Raw genomic sequence first — 13,721 nt, 5'->3', positions numbered from 1 at the left:
ATTGTTCAACTCCCACTTATGAATGAGAACATGTGGTGTTTGGTTTTCTGTTCCTGTGTTAGTGTGCTAAGAATGATGGTTTCCAGCTTTATCCATGTCCCTGCAAAGGACATGAGCTCATTCTTTTTCATGGCTGCATAGTATTTCATGGTGTATATGTGCCACATTTTCTTTATCCAGTCTATCATTGATGGGCATTTGGGTTGGTTCCAAGTCTTTGCTATTATGAATAGTGCTGCAATAAACATGTGTGTGCATGTGTCTTTATAGTAGAAAGATTTATACTCCTTTGGGTATATACCCAGTAATTGGATTGCTGGGTCAAATGGTATTTCTGGTTTTAGATTACTGAGGAATCACCATGCTGTCTTCCACAGTGGTTGAACTAATTTACACTCCCACCAACAGTGTAAAAGTTTTCCTATTTCTCCACAGCCTTGCCAGCATCTGTTGTTACCAGACTTCTTAATGATCACCATTGTAACTGGCATGATATGGTATCTCATTGTGGTTTTGATTTGCATTTCTCTAATGACCAGTTATGATGAGCTTTCTTTCATATGTTTGTTGGTAACATAAATGTCTTCTTTTGAGAAGTGCCTGTTCATATCCTTTGCCCACTTTTTGATGGGGTTGTTTGCTCTTTTCTTGTAAATTTGTTTAAGCTCCTTGTAGATTCTGGATATTAGACCTTTGTCAGATGGGTAGATTGCAAAAATTTTCTCCAATTCTGTAGGTTGCCTGCTGACTCTGATAGTAGTTTCTTTTGTAGTGCAGAAGCTCTTTAGTTTAATTAGATCCCATTTGCCAACTTCGGTTTTTGTTGCAATTGCTTTTGGTGTTTTATTCATGAAGTCTTTGCCCATGCTTATGTCTTGAATGGTATTACCTAAGCTTTCTTCTAGGGTGAAAACTCGCATTTCTAACATGTTCCTGAGTCAGGTTGATGCTGCTGGTCTATGAACTACAGTTTGAGAACCACTGATAACACCTTATTATAATAATTATAGTTTTTGGGTGAGAGGATTAAATGGGCAAATTAATGCCAAGTACTCAGCACCATACCTGGTATTCGTATACATTCCACAAGTGCTGGCTACGATTCTGAAGGGTGGCCTGATGAGTCTCATCCCTTGTAGTTGGTATTGCAATCACACTTCCTTCCATCTCATGCTATAATCTTCTCTAAACAGGTAATCCAGACAAGGTACTGGAATTTATAGTTGTCACAGAGAATCAAATTGTGAGAGTATTCAATCTGACCTTTCAATTGGCATGAGGAAACTGAGGTCTGAAGAGACAAAATGACTTTCCCAAGGCCACATGGCAAGTCAGAGGCAGGGTCTCTATGCTCTCCTTTTCTTATGTAATGAATGGGCTGGGTGGCATTTTCCCTTTCCCGTTCTTGTACTGACATTTCTGGGAATATGTGAAACATAAGGCAAGTACTTATACCCCGAAATTATATCAGGAAGATTATTGAATAAAAAAGTGGCTATATAGCACACACATACTAAATGTGAAGCTCACAGGTTTTGCAGCCAGGACTGAAAAACCACTGCTGTAGCACGTTGCCTTCTTAAGTGAATGCCCAAGGCTTCTATAGTTGGGCACATCTGCTCCCTGTCTCCTGGCTTACCTCATTCCAGGGCTACAGAACGTCCTTTCCCAAGGGAGCAGATTCATACTGTTTCCAAGGTCTGAGATCCTGAAGTGAGCCTTCCCCATCCGCCACAAGAGAAAGTAAAAGTAGAACCTGTTGTAACTATTCTATCTCGGTTTGTTCAACAAACAATTATTGAGCACTTGACAACTGTGTATAAGGTGCAGTGATAATTGAGTGGATGGTCCAGAGGGGGTCAAGATAGAGCAACTGCCACCTGGAGATGTTCATGATATGGACTTTTCCAAGAGAAAGGGTCCAGCTGGAAAGTTGTACCTGATTCTTAGGCTTCTGTTTGGATTTTTTTTTTTTTTTTGCTTTTGAAGGGGTGCAGCATTCCTGGAGGTACTGCAATACCAGGTTAATGTGTAGAGTGAACAGCGCAAGCTCCTATTCCATCTCCCTGCTCCAAAAATCCATTTAATATGCTGTCCTCGGATAGAGGACGTATCAGATATTAAAATGATAAGAACAGATACCACACTTGATCTTAGCCAAAAGGCTGAGAAGTGATGCTGCCTGTGTCTTGAGTTCATTCTCTCCCTACTGATATTATTTTCTTCCCCTTGGCAGGAAGATGATGCCTGTTAGGAAGCCTCTGGGGTTCCTGTTGCTTTCTGCTGGATTTATGCTGCTGCCAGTATCGGGGCAGTTTCTACCACCCACAAATCTCCTTGTTAAATAACCAGGCCTCTTCCCATGGGGAATGCTTTCATTAAAAGAGGCAGCCACTGCTGCACAGACCTGCAGGCTTCTCAGGGCTAAAGCGGGCGGGGGTGCAGTGGGCAAAGCCAATGGAGGCACAGGCTGGGTCGTGGCGGTCTCCTGGGGGGCCCTCCCTATTAATGAGGGCCCAGGCATGCAGGTGACCCTTTGAAGATGTGTCCTGAAGCTCTCTCATGGTGATCAATGACAGGAACCCAGACTTCTGCTTTAGCCAAATGATAAGTTTGGCCTCTTTTATGAGGAAAGGAACTCCTTATTGGAAACCAAATTACAAATTAATTAGCAGCTTCCTCTTGGGCTCGGTGTAAACATCAACACCACCCAATGATGAATTTCTATCATGAGCCCCCTCACTGCAAGGGCATAAAATGGCCCGGGCGGCACGGGGATCTGTAGACATCCAGGCAGCTGTGGCTGAGGAGAAAGGGCCTCCCCAACATGACATCCGCCTGCTGTGTCACCAACAACTTGCAAGCCTCTCTCAAGAGCTGCCCCCGGCCTGCCTCGATCTGTTCTAGCAGCGTGAACTGCCGGCCTGAGCTGTGCCTGGGCTATGTCTGCCAGCCCATGGCATGCCTGCCTTCTGTCTGCATGCCCACCACCTTCCGGCCAGCCAGCTGCCTCTCCAAAACCTATCTATCCAGTTCCCGCTGGGCAGCCAGTGGCATCTCCAGCTCCACGGGCCCCGGCAGCTGGTACCGCGAAGGGGCCTTCAATGGCAATGAGAAGGAAACCTTGCAGTTCCTGAACGAGCGCCTGGCCAGCTACCTGACGAGGGTGCGGCAGCTGGAGCAGGAGAATGCGGAGCTGGAGAGCAGGATCCAAGAGGCCTCTCGCTCCCAGGTGCTCACCACGACTCCTGACTACCAGTCTCATTTCAGGACCATTGAGGAGCTCCAGCAGAAGGTAAGGGCAGCGGTGAGGTGAACAGGCTCTCTGGGAAGGGACCTGGACTAGTCGGCATTCCAGCTTGGAATCTTGTTAGCTTATTAAGCTATGTTCAAGACAAAGAGACCTCCCTAGGGCATAGGGTTATTTTATAATTTGAGCACTCAGCCAGAGGCTTTCATATGGAGAGATCTGGGATCTAGTCTTGGTTCTACCATTGCCTCATTGCATGACTTTGGGAGGTCCCATCCCTTCCACAGGCCTCAGTTTTCTCATCTGTAAAACAGGGATAATAAGGGTCGTTATCTCATGGGGTTGTCAAAAGGATTCGATGAGATGATGCAGGTCAACTGCTTGGAACAGCCCCTGGTCCACGGGGAGTTTTCAGTAAATGTCAAAGACCCTTCGAACTGTCACATGAGTGACTTCAGACATGAGATTCTTTCCTTCCACATTGCTCGGAGCATCCAAAATGGGGAATTTGAATTTATGAAGCTCCAGTTTCTTAAAAAATACATCTCAAGTTCTCCTAGGACTAGCAATTCACTAAATATCTCCCAGAGTTCCAGGGAGAAGGGAACTTCTGCAGGGATGGCTGCAGGGCTGCTGGATCCTACCTTTGCTGCTGTCTTCTCTTCATTTGGGTTCTTTTTCCTTCTTCTCATCCTGAACTAACCCTTTCCATGTGCCTTGGCCTACAGATTCTGTGTACCAAGGCAGAGAACGCCAGGATGGTCGTGAACATTGATAATGCCAAACTGGCTGCTGATGACTTCAGGGCAAAGTGAGTTTGGCCAGGGGATTGGAGCGGGGGAGGTACTGTCCTCATAGGCTCTGGGGCAGCTTTCCATTAGTTTCACGGAGGGTTGGAAAGTGCCGGCAGTTTAAGGCCTTCCTGAGTTCTGCATTCAGTTCCACCCTCGGTTGCTGACCCTGTCCTTGTGCAGGTATGAGGCGGAGCTGGCCATGAGGCAGCTGGTGGAGGCCGACATCAATGGCCTGCGCAGGATCCTGGATGATCTCACTCTGTGCAAGGCTGACCTGGAGGCCCAGGTGGAGTCCCTGAAGGAGGAGCTGATGTGCCTCAAAAAGAACCATGAGGAGGTAAGGCTGGAAGTCCCGCTGAAGTGGCCCCAGGAAGCAGAGGGGGAAGAACGTGGGGTATGGGGTTGGATAGGCATGGGTTGAAATTCCCAAGCCTGCCACATGTTGTTTCAGTGACTTTGCCCAATTTATGGAATCTTCCTGAGCCTCCTCATCTGTAAAACAGGGACAACACTCTCACGCAGGGTTATTGTGAGGATTTAACGGATAGGATATCCATCATGGAAATCCCCCAGGCATGGGTATGAAACACCTGCCACTTGGTCAATGCTCAGAAAAGTAGCCCCCTTCCCTTCTGCATTTCCTGGGCTAGTGTGACTGCCAAGCACTCACTAGTGGCGACTGAATTTGTTTTCTCTCGAGAGCCACACAGCAGAGGTAGAGTGGTGCAGTGGTGCCAGGGTGAGTTATGTTCCAGATCTCACGTCGAATGGCCTGTCCATCTCTGCCCGGCTAAACTCTCAGAAGCAGTCCTATCTTTTCTGAGAGGGAGTAGAGCTGCAGTGGTCTCCTCCTTTTGCCTCCATCCTTATTTTGTCCTCTCTTCTGTTTGTATATAAAATGCTCAAGCTGAGGCCATAGGCAAACCCTTTACTTTCTGATTTTTCCTATCTCCTGAAGTTTCTCAGAGGGGAAGCCCTCTGCTTTGGGCACCTGTGTGCTGCCAAGCCCACCTGAGCCATGGTGTTTTTTTCCCTCCTCCCTGGTTGACTCTCAACCTCTTGACTTGGGATTTGAATGGACAAGTGTCTCTGAATCTTGGCTGGGTTTCCTCAGGCTTAAGTGTAAAGTAACAATCAGTCACCACATACTTATCAAGCACCCTCGGGTGCCTGACTCATCTCGCTCAAATCAGAGAACTGGGAATGGCACCAAGAAGCCACTAATGAGAAGTTATCACACACCCTGGCAGCCTCAGTGACAACTTTCCCTCTTTGGCAGCCAAGCCTGGGAGACAGCTGCCCTAACTCGGGCCTTTAACTAGTCAAGCCAGGCTCCTGCTACCCTCCTCCCAGGATGAACACAGGCGCGGAGGGTGACTGGGAATACTAGGGGGACCGGTTTCCCATTTTAGCCCAGATGCATCAAACAAACCCGGGTGCTGCTCTTGGATTCTGCCAAAGTGGTAGGAAGTGTTGTGTTACAGTGAGGTTCCCATCACAGGGGTATTCAGCTGGAGTTTGAAGAGCACTGGGATGCTGCCGAGTGGACGGCAGTCCTTGGGGGCCATCTAATGTTTCAATCTTTAGCAACTTTTGTTGCATCTTTTCATGTCTCCCTGGGGAGGTAAGCTGGGATCATAGGATTGTCACACTTGTCTGGAGCTCTTGTGCCTTTTCAGGAAGTCGGGTCCCTTCGATGCCAGCTTGGGGACCGTCTTAACATCGAGGTGGATGCTGCACCCCCGGTGGACCTGACTAGGGTGCTGGAGGAGATGCGGTGTCAGTATGAGACCATGGTGGAGGCCAACCGCAGGGATGTCGAGGAATGGTTCAATATGCAGGTGAGCCTCTCACAGTGGGGGTGGCCTCCTTCATGTCCCCAGGAAGGGACTCCAGCCTTCTCCTCCCCCCCACTGCAGATGGAGGAGCTTAACCAGCAGGTGGCTACAAGCTCTGAGCAGCTTCAGAACTACCAGTCAGACATCATTGACCTGAGACGCACGGTCAACACGCTGGAGATTGAGCTGCAGGCCCAGCACAGCCTGGTGAGAGCTGCTGGGTGGGCACCCTCCCTCTGGATCCCAGGCGGCACTGAGCATAGATGCAGGTCCCCAGGAAAGAGGAAGAGGAGGCCCAGATTTCGGCCACCATGGATGCTCATCCTGTTGACTTTTCCTGGAGGGAGGTTTCTCCTGAGATCCAGCTCAGAGATCAAAGAGGGATGTTTCAAATCAGACATGGGTTAGGTGGACACTGTCAAACTCAACTTCACAAGAAAGCTTGTTCTGTGCTTAGCCTGCCCTTCCAAACCTATGGATCTCAATATTACTCATCCTGATGCCCAGGTTCTTCTCTGGACCAACTGAACCAGAGTCTCTGGAGGTGGGGTCTGATCATGGTTTTTTTTTTTTTTTGAGATGGAGTCCTACTCTGTTACCCAGGCTGGAGTGCAGTGGCATGATCTCAGCTCACTGCAACCTCTGCCCCAGCTGGGTTCAAGTGATTCTCCTGCCTCAGCCTCCCAAGTAGCTGGGATTACAGGCATGCACCACCATGCCCTGTTAATGTTTGTATTTTTAGTAGAGATGGGGTTTCACCATGTTGGCCAGGCTGGTCTCGAACTCCTGACCTCAAGTGATCCACCCACCCTGGCCTCCCAAAGTGCTGGGATTATAGGAGTGAGCCACTGCGCCCGGCCGGTCATGGGTATTTTTTTGAGGGCTTCCATGTGGCACTAATGTGCAGCCAGGTTTGAAAACACTGTTTTAAATGATGCCAGCAGGGAGGTACTTGGGAAATCTCAGATCTAAAGCCTGAAGCCAGACAAAGGTTGCAGAAGGAAGGAGGGATTTAGAATTAGATTTACGAGTAGAAACTATGGTTCCATCATGTACCAGCTGTTTACCCTTGAACAAGTTATTTGACCTTTCTGGGCTTCCGTTTCCAAAGTGACTGATGTAGGGAGGGCTCATTCCCAGTATCATGGGAGATTTGGCTCTTCTTGGTTCTTTCTGAAGCAGGCCATGGTAAACAGCTCCCTTCCTCATAGTTATGTCTTCCGTTGCCTTAGAGGGACTCGCTGGAAAACACACTGACAGAGAGCGAGGCCCGCTACAGCTCCCAGCTAGCTCAGATGCAGTACATGATCACCAACGTGGAGGCCCAGCTGGCTGAGATCCGGGCTGACCTGGAGCGGCAGAACCAGGAGTACCAGGTGCTGCTGGACGTCCGGGCCCGGCTGGAGAGTGAGATCAACACATACCGGAGCCTGCTGGAGAGCGAGGACAGCAAGTACGCAGGCCCAGCTGAGGCTCACAGATATGTGGGCAGGGATTCTGGGAGGTTATAGGAAGCAACTGGATCTACCCTTGAGGGACCATCAGCTTCGAACCCTGTCCTGACTATGGAGCCATTAAGAAGCTGGTATGCTCTGAAGGAAGTCAGGCAGTTGTGTTCATGCTGCCATCCTGAACCAGACCCCTTGGAGACTACTCTGTCTCATTAAGTACCCACTATGGGGCAGGTGCTATGGAGGGCACCAAGACAGAGGAAGACAGGGCATCTGCCCTCCCATCATTTCCATATGTTTAGGGAGATAGGGAGACAGGTGGCTGGAGGTCATGGCATGTCGGGAGCTTAGGATGAAAAGCAGCTTTGTTAATAGGACCTGCATGATCCTGCTCCTGCCTCTTACCCTAGCCTCACCTGATAGCTCCATTGCTCTCCAAAGGGAGATTTTGGCATGTCGGGAGGACAATAGGAAGCCTTGTGTAATTGAGCCCTGCTGGGGAGCAGGACAGGCAAGATCAGCCGGTGCCCATTTATGGAGAACGACATGGGTCATGCTGGGAAGGGAGGGTTTTATTTTATAGGCGAGTGGAAGGCCTTACTATTGTTTTGAGGAGGAAATGAGAGAATTTACTGCATGTCTTCTCCACTAGATGGTAGACATCTAGAATGCAGAGACATTATAATACATTTTTATTCCTTGTACGTGGCACATAGTAGATGCTCAGTAAATGTCTCTCAAGCTCAAAGCTGTTCTTCAGAAAGATGGCCCTGATAGCAGCAGGAAGAACTGAGTAGAGGGAGGGGAACCAGGCAGGGAAACTGTCCAGGAGGCCCTGGCCACAGCCTAGGTAAGCAATGGGGAGGGCCTGAGTTAGGGCAGCAGAGGCATCAGCTGTAGACACTGTGCAGGTAGAATCAGCAGGACTTGCTGGCTGTCTGAATGCAGGGTACCTCTGGGCCGTGGACACCCAGTGGGCTGACGACTGTTGTAGCTATTTCTTATTCCGCATTTGGCTTTGCTTCTCTGTTATTCAGAATCTATAACTTCAGGGCAAGTGTTGTGTCAAACATTTGCAAGGACCAGGCCATTACCATGCATGAATGACATGGGTCATATGGAGATGGTGGAAAGGCAGAAAGCTCTTGCCTTGTCCAATCCAGGCAGTGGCATGCCCTCAGGGCCACTTCTACTGTGTGAGAAGCAGGTCCAGTATTGCTGATCTTCCGATAGTTCCAGGGAAACTGAGAATCTGGATTTTTAAAAATGTCAAATTCTCCTGATTCTTAAGTATTTTCAACAAATTAAAGAAAATATATACTGCCAGGCAAATGGAACACATTTCAGGTTACACATGATCCTCAGGCCTCCCATTGGTTCTGTGAGCTACTGGGTTTCCATCCAGCATCCAGTGTGTTGGTCCTGGTTTTGAGCGCATGCCTGTCAGTCTCTGAGATCATCCTTTTTCCTTTCACCATATATTCATTCTTCATTCATTTATTATTTTGTCTGATCCAAATATTCTTATTAGGTGCCTGTTCTATGCCAGGATGCAGGGTGGGCATGTGTCTCTGGCTGCTGGCCTCACTGCTTGGCAGGGGAGACAGACCATAATAGAATGATTACTAATCACGATGAAAGGAGTTACATGTACCATGGGGGCTTGTCTCAGAGAGGCAGGGGAGGCTTCAAGGAGGACGTGACAGTTGAGTTGAGCTCTTAAACAAGAGAAGAAATGTAGGTGAGTGGAGAGGGAAGAGGGTTCCAGAGATGTATGGCACAGGGCATAAGTCCTGTGGCCTTAGCAGCACAGTCCCTGCAAGGAGCTGGAAGAAGGTCAGAGTACCTGCAGCTCCAAGAGCAACGGAGCTATGAGGTGAGCCTGGGGCAAGAGGTGGGAGCAAGATCATGCAGGTCCTATTAAGGAAGTTGCTTTTGTTTATTTTATTTTATTTTACTTTAAGTTCTGGGATACATGTGCAGAACGTGCAGGTTTGTTACATAGGTATACATGTGCCATGGTGGTTTGTTGTAACTATCAACCAGTCATCTAGGTTTTAAGCCCTGCGTGCATTAGATACTTGATTTAATGTTCTCCCTCCCTACTCCCGTCACTCCTCGACAGGCCCCAATGTGTGATGTTCCCCTCCCTGTGTCCATGTGTTCTCCTTGTTCAACTCCCACTTATGAGTGGGAACATGCAGTGTTTGGTTTTCTGTTCCTGTGTTAGTTTGCTGAGAATGATGGCTTCCAGAGGAAGCTGCTTTTCATCCTGAGCTTAAATGGAAGCCACTGAGGGACATAACTGGATTTGTGACTATAGAAGATTGCTGTGGCTACTAAGTGGACAGTGGTTAGGTGGGGCTCAAGCTGGCTTGGGGAGATCAGTTAGGAGGCCATGAGGTGACTCAGGCAAAGATGGCGGAGGTTGGGACCAGGGAGGCTGAGCAGAGGAAGCATGGTAGATGGGGTTAAGAGGCATCTGAGGGGAGAATTGGCAGGACCTGTGGCCGAGTGGGCCTTCTCTACTAATCCTGTCCCTCTGTGACTTTCTCCTGCAGGCTGCCCTGTAACCCGTGCTCCACTCCTTCCTGCACCCCGTGTGCGCCCTCCCCATGTGTGCCCCGCACCGTCTGTGTGCCACGCATCGTCGGCGTGCCTTGCTCACCCTGCCCCCAGGGCCGCTACTGAAGCCCCTTTGTGCTGGTGGATCCTGGAGGGCCTGGGGCTGGGCAGCCTGGTATTCAGTGGCCACCAAAAGAGCTGGGCCAGCCCCGGCCAGCAAGGAAGACCCTGAGCAGGACCGTGGATCACCTGCAACAAGCTCTGATACTCCAGGGGGTGCTCAAGCCCTCATCACTTCAAAACTGCCTCTTTTTTCAATGGGTGAACTGTCCTCTTTGGTGATGTTTCTGGTTGTCTGTGCTGCCTCAAAGAGCATGTGTTGTTAGTTAACTGGCAAATAGAGCTGCACTCAATGGCCTTGCAAACATGTCTGTCTCTCTTTGTCACTTACGCTGCTGCATCCACAGGCCAATCCTACTCAACTGGGCTCAAGAGGAAGGGGCAAATTCTGTATTTATTTTTATGCTCCTTCTGCTTCCATAGAGGCTTGAGAGGTGTACACTAAAAAGGCCTCATGCCGTAAACCAGTTAAAACTAATCAATTACTCTAGAGCCAAGTAATAAAAGAACAAAGAGAGGAGGGAGATAATCATGCCAGAAACCTAGGCCAAATTACTGTAATTGAGAATCATACCGTAATTAAACCCACCCCTAAATCTCATTACAGCTGGTACAATGGGATCATTCATTCTTTCAAAATATCTTCGCTAAGCAGCTACTGGGTGCAGGTTCTGCATTAGGGGCTGGCTAGTCCAGGAGAGAGCTCCCAGACACAATGTCAGTAATGCCTCATTTAATCCTTGCAACAATCCATGAAAAAGAGACCATTATTTCATCCATTTTGTAAATGAGGAAACTGAGGCCCAGAGAAGTTAAGAAAATCGCCCAAAGTCACACAGCTTGTAAGTGGCCAACCCAGGACTGAAATCGAGGCCTTTGGGCTCTAGAGATTCATATTCACAGTCCTCACTATTTGCAAACTACACCTGAGTGCAGGGGGTATAAAAAATGCACGTGATGACCACCATGCAAACACTTGTAATTACAGGAGGAGCTAAGACCCGTGTGCATAAGACCCCACTCCTTTCTTCATAAGAGCCATATAATAGTAACAGTAATAATAATAATAATGGCAATGGTTACTACTTCTTGAGCACTTATAATGCACCAAGTACTGTGTGGAGCATATTACATAAATTAACTTATGCGGTTTTCATGACCACCTTGTAAGGTACGCATAGTATCCATTTTAGACATGGAAGTGGAGGCATAGAGTGGTCACGTCAGTTGTTGAAGGTTACATGCAAGAACAAAGACTTAAACCCAAGTCTAGCTGCACAGCAGTGTTATTTTGACCATTGTAACTGCCAAATTCCTACCTAGAAAGAGTAAACACTAGTCAAGATTGGGAGAGAGTCTTAGGCTGAGAGGATCTGAAAGGCTTCTTGTAGCTGGTGGCATTTGAAATGGGTCTTAGAGGTTGAATAGAAGGTCTACAGGGCACCAGATAGGCAAGTAAGTGCGTGGGGATCTTCAAGAGCGCAGGGGTCACTCTCGGAAGGCCTTGAGGGGTCTTGCTGGCTGGAGCAGTGGGTTCCTGTGAGAGGCTGATGGGGATGAAGCTGAAATGGTAGACAGACATCAGATGGTAGGGGGGCCTTGGGTACCCCACAAACAGCCTGGACTCTGGACTCTCTCCTGAAGGCAGTGGGAGGGCTGCTGCAGGATTTGAGCCCAAAGAGACTGGAGTGGCACCTTAGAAAGTTTCACCAAGTAACACAGACAGGGTGGCTGAGAGGAGGGGATAGGCTGTGGAAGAAGCTAACAGGGTCTCAGGTAAGATAATGTCAGGGATCATGGAAAAATAAGGAATCAATCTAAGAGACACTGTGATGGACCTGACTTGGCAATGGGTTGGCCATGGCAGGTAAAGAGGAGAGAACTGGGGACAGGAATCTTGAACACCTTTCTGAACCTCACCCTCCAAACACACAGTTCTTCCTTAATGAGCTGAGATAATGTTTCTATTAAGTATCCTCCCTCTGGCCTTGCCAAGAAATGATGAAAAATGGATTGGATCCCGAAGCTGCCTGCAGGCTCTCCGGACATGATCCTGCAGGCATCCCTGGCAGACAAGGTCATTAGCTTGACAGCAGGGACACGAACATACTGCTCAGCAAGCTGTGGTTCCTGGTTGAAGGGTGGGTCAAATTTCAAGAAGCTGAAATATCAAAAAAGAGGGGCTAATTGGATTTTCTGACTGATTGGATTTTCTCATAACTGCGTGCAAACCAACAATCTTTCATTTCAACCCCAGTGCAAAACTTTTCTGGAAAGTGCTCAGCTTGATAAACAACACACTGAACAGATCAAATCTTTGGTTCTATAATCCTAGACCTGTTCTGTCCAGTATGGTAGCTCCTAATGACATATGGCTGCATATACTGAAACGTTCACCTGAGTTGCACTCGTCACACGTGGCTAAGTGGTAGTAAATAGGACAACACAGTCATGAACTACAGAAAGTTCTACTGGACAGAGTTATCTCAGACTGTCAGAACTAGAAGGAGCCTTCCAGATGATCTGACCCTGCTTTCCCAGTTTTACAGAAGAGTCATATCAGACCCAGAGAGGTGGAAAGATGTGCTCACAGATGCAACCAACAGGTGGGAATTGAAGTCAAGGGTTTTGACGCCAAGCCTCATAGGTCTCTCCAAGCTCTTTATGCTTTCTCCAAGCACCCTAGGTTTATTATTATTTCAGGCTAATACGCATTTCCCCTTTCCCTTTCTTTCATTTCCCAAAGAAGGGAGACATTTTCTCTGAGAAGCTGAAACTTCTCCCTGGGAATACAGTTCTCTTAAAAAGCATCACTAGCAACTGCCAAACTCAGAATCTCCTTCTCTGAGCACTGGGCTCAGTAAGATCAAAGACCTTGAGCTGTGGCCCAGAGCCTCAGCAGCGGTGATCGCACAGGAGTTGTGGGCCTGAAGTCCTGGACCCTGGAGCCCCTGGGGACTTCCAGAGTCTCCGTTTCCCCAGTGCATATTGTTCCAGTCCACCTGGGTCCCCATTCCCACACCTGTGTGTCCCTCCCACTTGCCAAGACCTGTCTGACTCCCCAGATGCCTGTTAAAGCTTTTTATATGAAACCAAGCCCCACAGTCCGGGGCCAGGAATACCCCCCTCTGCTGGAAGTGATGTCCATCATCTTCTATCTCTGGATGGTACTTCAAGCCAGATGTGTCACGAGCTACCCTCCTGCCTAGCCTGTATCTTATTTGATGGATGAAGCTGTGGGCATAGACTTTGGGAGATATTTATCCTCCACCAGCACCAGGATCTCCTGGGAACTGGACTCAGTGTACCACGCATGGAGATTCTCAGAGGAACTTTCTCCTCCTATCAAAGCGTTTGCATCTAATTAACTCTTTATAGGGGAAGAGTTTATAGGGAAATGTAGGCAGGACCCTGGTCAAGTCATAAAACCTCTGTCATGTTTGATGTTTTGGAGAAACCCTCACAGATATCAGGGATCCTCTCTGAGTGGGACTGGAAAAAAAAGGCGTGCTTTTCAAAGACACCACTTTCCCCGAGGCTATTCAAGAGTCTGGGCCTCACCCCTGCTGCTCACTGCCCTAGTGGAAAGCACCCTCTTCTGGGGGTGGGAGTGAGGGCCCATGGGCAGAACTGCCATTCAGGGAAGACTGGCCAGAGGGCGACAGCTTCCTGAAAGATCCAGGAGTCAGGTTTGGCATCTGGG

General features: G+C 48.5%; 1 protein-coding gene and 1 non-coding gene across 2 annotated transcripts; one reads left to right on the top strand and one right to left on the bottom strand.

Moving 5' to 3' along the window:
- Positions 1–1,986: 1,986 nt before the first annotated feature.
- LOC123569664 (U2 spliceosomal RNA) lies at positions 1,987–2,177 on the bottom strand. The gene has a single exon (XR_006693469.2). It is a non-coding gene; the product is annotated as a U2 spliceosomal RNA (small nuclear RNA).
- Positions 2,178–2,781: 604 nt separating this feature from the next.
- Positions 2,782–10,323, top strand: KRT32 (keratin 32). The gene is made up of 7 exons (XM_005584177.4): positions 2,782–3,295; positions 3,979–4,061; positions 4,225–4,381; positions 5,724–5,885; positions 5,964–6,089; positions 7,115–7,335; positions 9,895–10,323. The coding sequence occupies exons 1-7, from the start codon at positions 2,828–2,830 to the stop codon at positions 10,022–10,024; spliced, it is 1,347 nt and encodes a 448-aa protein (XP_005584234.3). The 5' UTR covers positions 2,782–2,827; the 3' UTR covers positions 10,025–10,323.
- The last annotated feature ends 3,398 nt before the right edge of the window (positions 10,324–13,721 follow it).

Source organism: Macaca fascicularis, chromosome 16, assembly GCF_037993035.2.
Source record: "Macaca fascicularis isolate 582-1 chromosome 16, T2T-MFA8v1.1".
Taxonomy (NCBI): domain Eukaryota; kingdom Metazoa; phylum Chordata; class Mammalia; order Primates; family Cercopithecidae; genus Macaca; species Macaca fascicularis.
The sequence above is the reverse complement of the archived record's forward strand: the minus strand, read 5'-3'. Positions and strand labels throughout refer to the sequence as shown.